The 2,540-nt window shown below is 39.6% G+C and overlaps 1 protein-coding gene across 1 annotated transcript; it reads left to right on the forward strand.

Moving 5' to 3' along the window:
- Positions 1-1,598: 1,598 nt before the first annotated feature.
- Positions 1,599-2,540, forward strand: LOC103351901 (olfactory receptor 5AP2-like). The gene has a single exon (XM_008272900.5). The coding sequence runs from the start codon at positions 1,602-1,604 to the stop codon at positions 2,538-2,540; it is 939 nt and encodes a 312-aa protein (XP_008271122.3). The 5' UTR covers positions 1,599-1,601.

Below are 2,540 nucleotides of genomic sequence, written 5' to 3' on the forward strand. Positions count from 1 at the left end.
ACAATCAACTGCTGCCTTCTGAGCACATTAGCAGGGAGCTGGAATGGTAACACAGGAGCCGGAACTTGTCCTGGCACTCCAATATGGGATGCCAGCATTGCAAGCAGCAGCCCCTAGCATTTTAAATAGGTATATACATAGTTATAAGTGAATACAATAAATACTACCATGGGTTATTGAGGTTCTCAGACATTATTTTATCACTTTTAATCTCTTACCTGTATTTTAATATGTTCTTATAGTACAAATAAAATAATTATTTTTAAAAATCTATCCACAGAGATAGACATTTAAATGAGTTTAAGCCAAAGTACTGGAGACTCACATACTGATCATTATATTCTTATTCAGTTATCATTTTTTGTCTTTGCTTTTGTTCTCCTTCTACTTTCAAGTCCACTTTTTATATATTGAGAGAATGTAAGAGGATGTGTATGTCATTGTATAGTATATAATTAGTTCAGTTAAAATATAACAATAGGATCTAGAATTCTACTGGCATTCTAAGGACAATTAACTCTTTTAAGCAAAGGTTAGAAGACTTCAGAGGTATACAAAACAAATAAGGACCAAGAAAAAAACAATAAAATATATTGGACCAAGAAAACAAAATACTTTCTGGAAAACTGGAATGGGGAGCACTGTTCAGAAACAAATCTCTCAGAGGCTATGGGGCTATGAACATACAAGCATTGTTATCACACTTCTTACACATGTACTCTGCTGTGAGTAGATCATGTGTGTGCCTGTTGATTAGGGCACAGGGATTTATACAGTAAAGTGGTGCCTTTTGTGGCTCCCTGTTGCTTATGCCACTAGTATTCCTGTGGTTGGGCTGAAAATGTTCTATTTCTGCTGGGCATCAGTAGATTTCAGAGGAGGGCATGGCTAGCCCTGACATAGTTCTATCTCCCCACTCCAACTTATTGTTCGCTGAGCCCCTTCCACATGCCACATGCTTCTCCTGCATCCACCACACTTTCTATGCCACTGAATGCTGAATCACAGGCAGTCTGTATCCCAGGAACAGTGGGATGCAGCTCACGTACTGATCTAGATTGGGCAAGTGGAATCTGCTATGGCTTTGTTTACTCCAAATTTTGGATGACAAGGAGAAAATCATGGGACATACTCTATACTGACACTGCTCACTTACGTGTGTTCTCTATCACAGAATATAACAATATTTCTACAAAATCTGTAGCAATATTGTCAGAAAACATGGCTATCTGGATGAACTGATTGTAAGAATTTTTACCTTGAATTTGAGTACATGAATTTCTCATTCTACACAATGGAAGTAGTCCAAAAAATCATAAGTACTATGTAGCTTTCCATAGAAATAACACAGTTAGTTTGGATGAGAGTGTGCTGCAACTTCTCTACAGTAAGATACAAATATAAGAAACATGATTATCACTGTCATCTTATTAATTTGCATTGCACTGGTAAAGTCAGTTTACTTTAAATAATCCTGCTATTACTTACCTCTTTTTTTGCTGTAATCTCTTAACCCAGTAGGTTAAGTGTTAATGTAGTAAAATGATGTTAACCTTCTACTTCCATCTCCTTTCATAACCAGGGATTTCCAGATCTGAGCAATGAAGATTGAAAATTGCACTGTGTTTACTGACTTTGTCTTCTTAGGACTCTCTGGCCAGCAAGATGTGCAGCTGGGGCTCTTTGCTCTCTTCCTCCTTGTTTATGGAATAACTGTGACTGCCAATCTAGGGATGATATTGCTGATCAAGATGGACTCCAGACTTCACACGCCCATGTATTATTTCCTGAGCAGTCTGTCTTTCTGTGATGTCTGCTACTCCTCCACTGTCTCTCCCAAGATGCTGGCTGATTTCTTATTGGAGCAAAAGAGGATTCCATATAATTTATGTGCCATTCAGATGTATTTTTTCGGGGCCTTTGCAGACATGGAATGTCTCATGTTGGCTGTCATGGCCTACGATCGTTATGTAGCAATTTGCAATCCACTTCTTTATACAATTGCCATGTCTGGTAGAATCTGCATGCAGCTAGTGGCTGCTGCCTTCATTGTAGGTTTGGTGGATTCGGCAATCCATACTAGCTGCACATTTCGATTGTCCTTCTGCAACTCAAATGTCATCAATCACTTTTTCTGTGACATTCCACCCTTGCTAGCCCTCTCTGGCTCAGACACATCCATCAATGAGATAGTTATGTTCACTTTCATTGGCTGTGTGGTGGGGTGCAGCATTGTCACTGTCCTACTCTCCTATAGTTGTATCATAGCGACCATCCTTAGGATGAAGTCAGCGGAAGGCAGGCACAAAGCCTTCTCTACATGTGCCTCCCATTTAACAGCTGTAGCTGTATTTCATGGAACTCTCCTGTTCATGTATTTCCGACCCAGCTCAAGTTACTCAATGGACACAGACAAAATGGCCTCTGTTTTCTACACCGTTGTCATCCCTATGTTAAACCCACTGATCTACAGCTTAAGGAACAAGGATGTGAAAGCCGCCCTGAAGAAAGTCATCAGCACTAAATTCTCTCCTGGATGA

The sequence above is a fragment of the Oryctolagus cuniculus genome, chromosome 1 (genome assembly GCF_051225735.1).
Source record: "Oryctolagus cuniculus isolate XC-2025 breed Fujian yellow rabbit chromosome 1, ASM5122573v1, whole genome shotgun sequence".
NCBI classification, from domain to species: Eukaryota; Metazoa; Chordata; class Mammalia; order Lagomorpha; family Leporidae; genus Oryctolagus; species Oryctolagus cuniculus.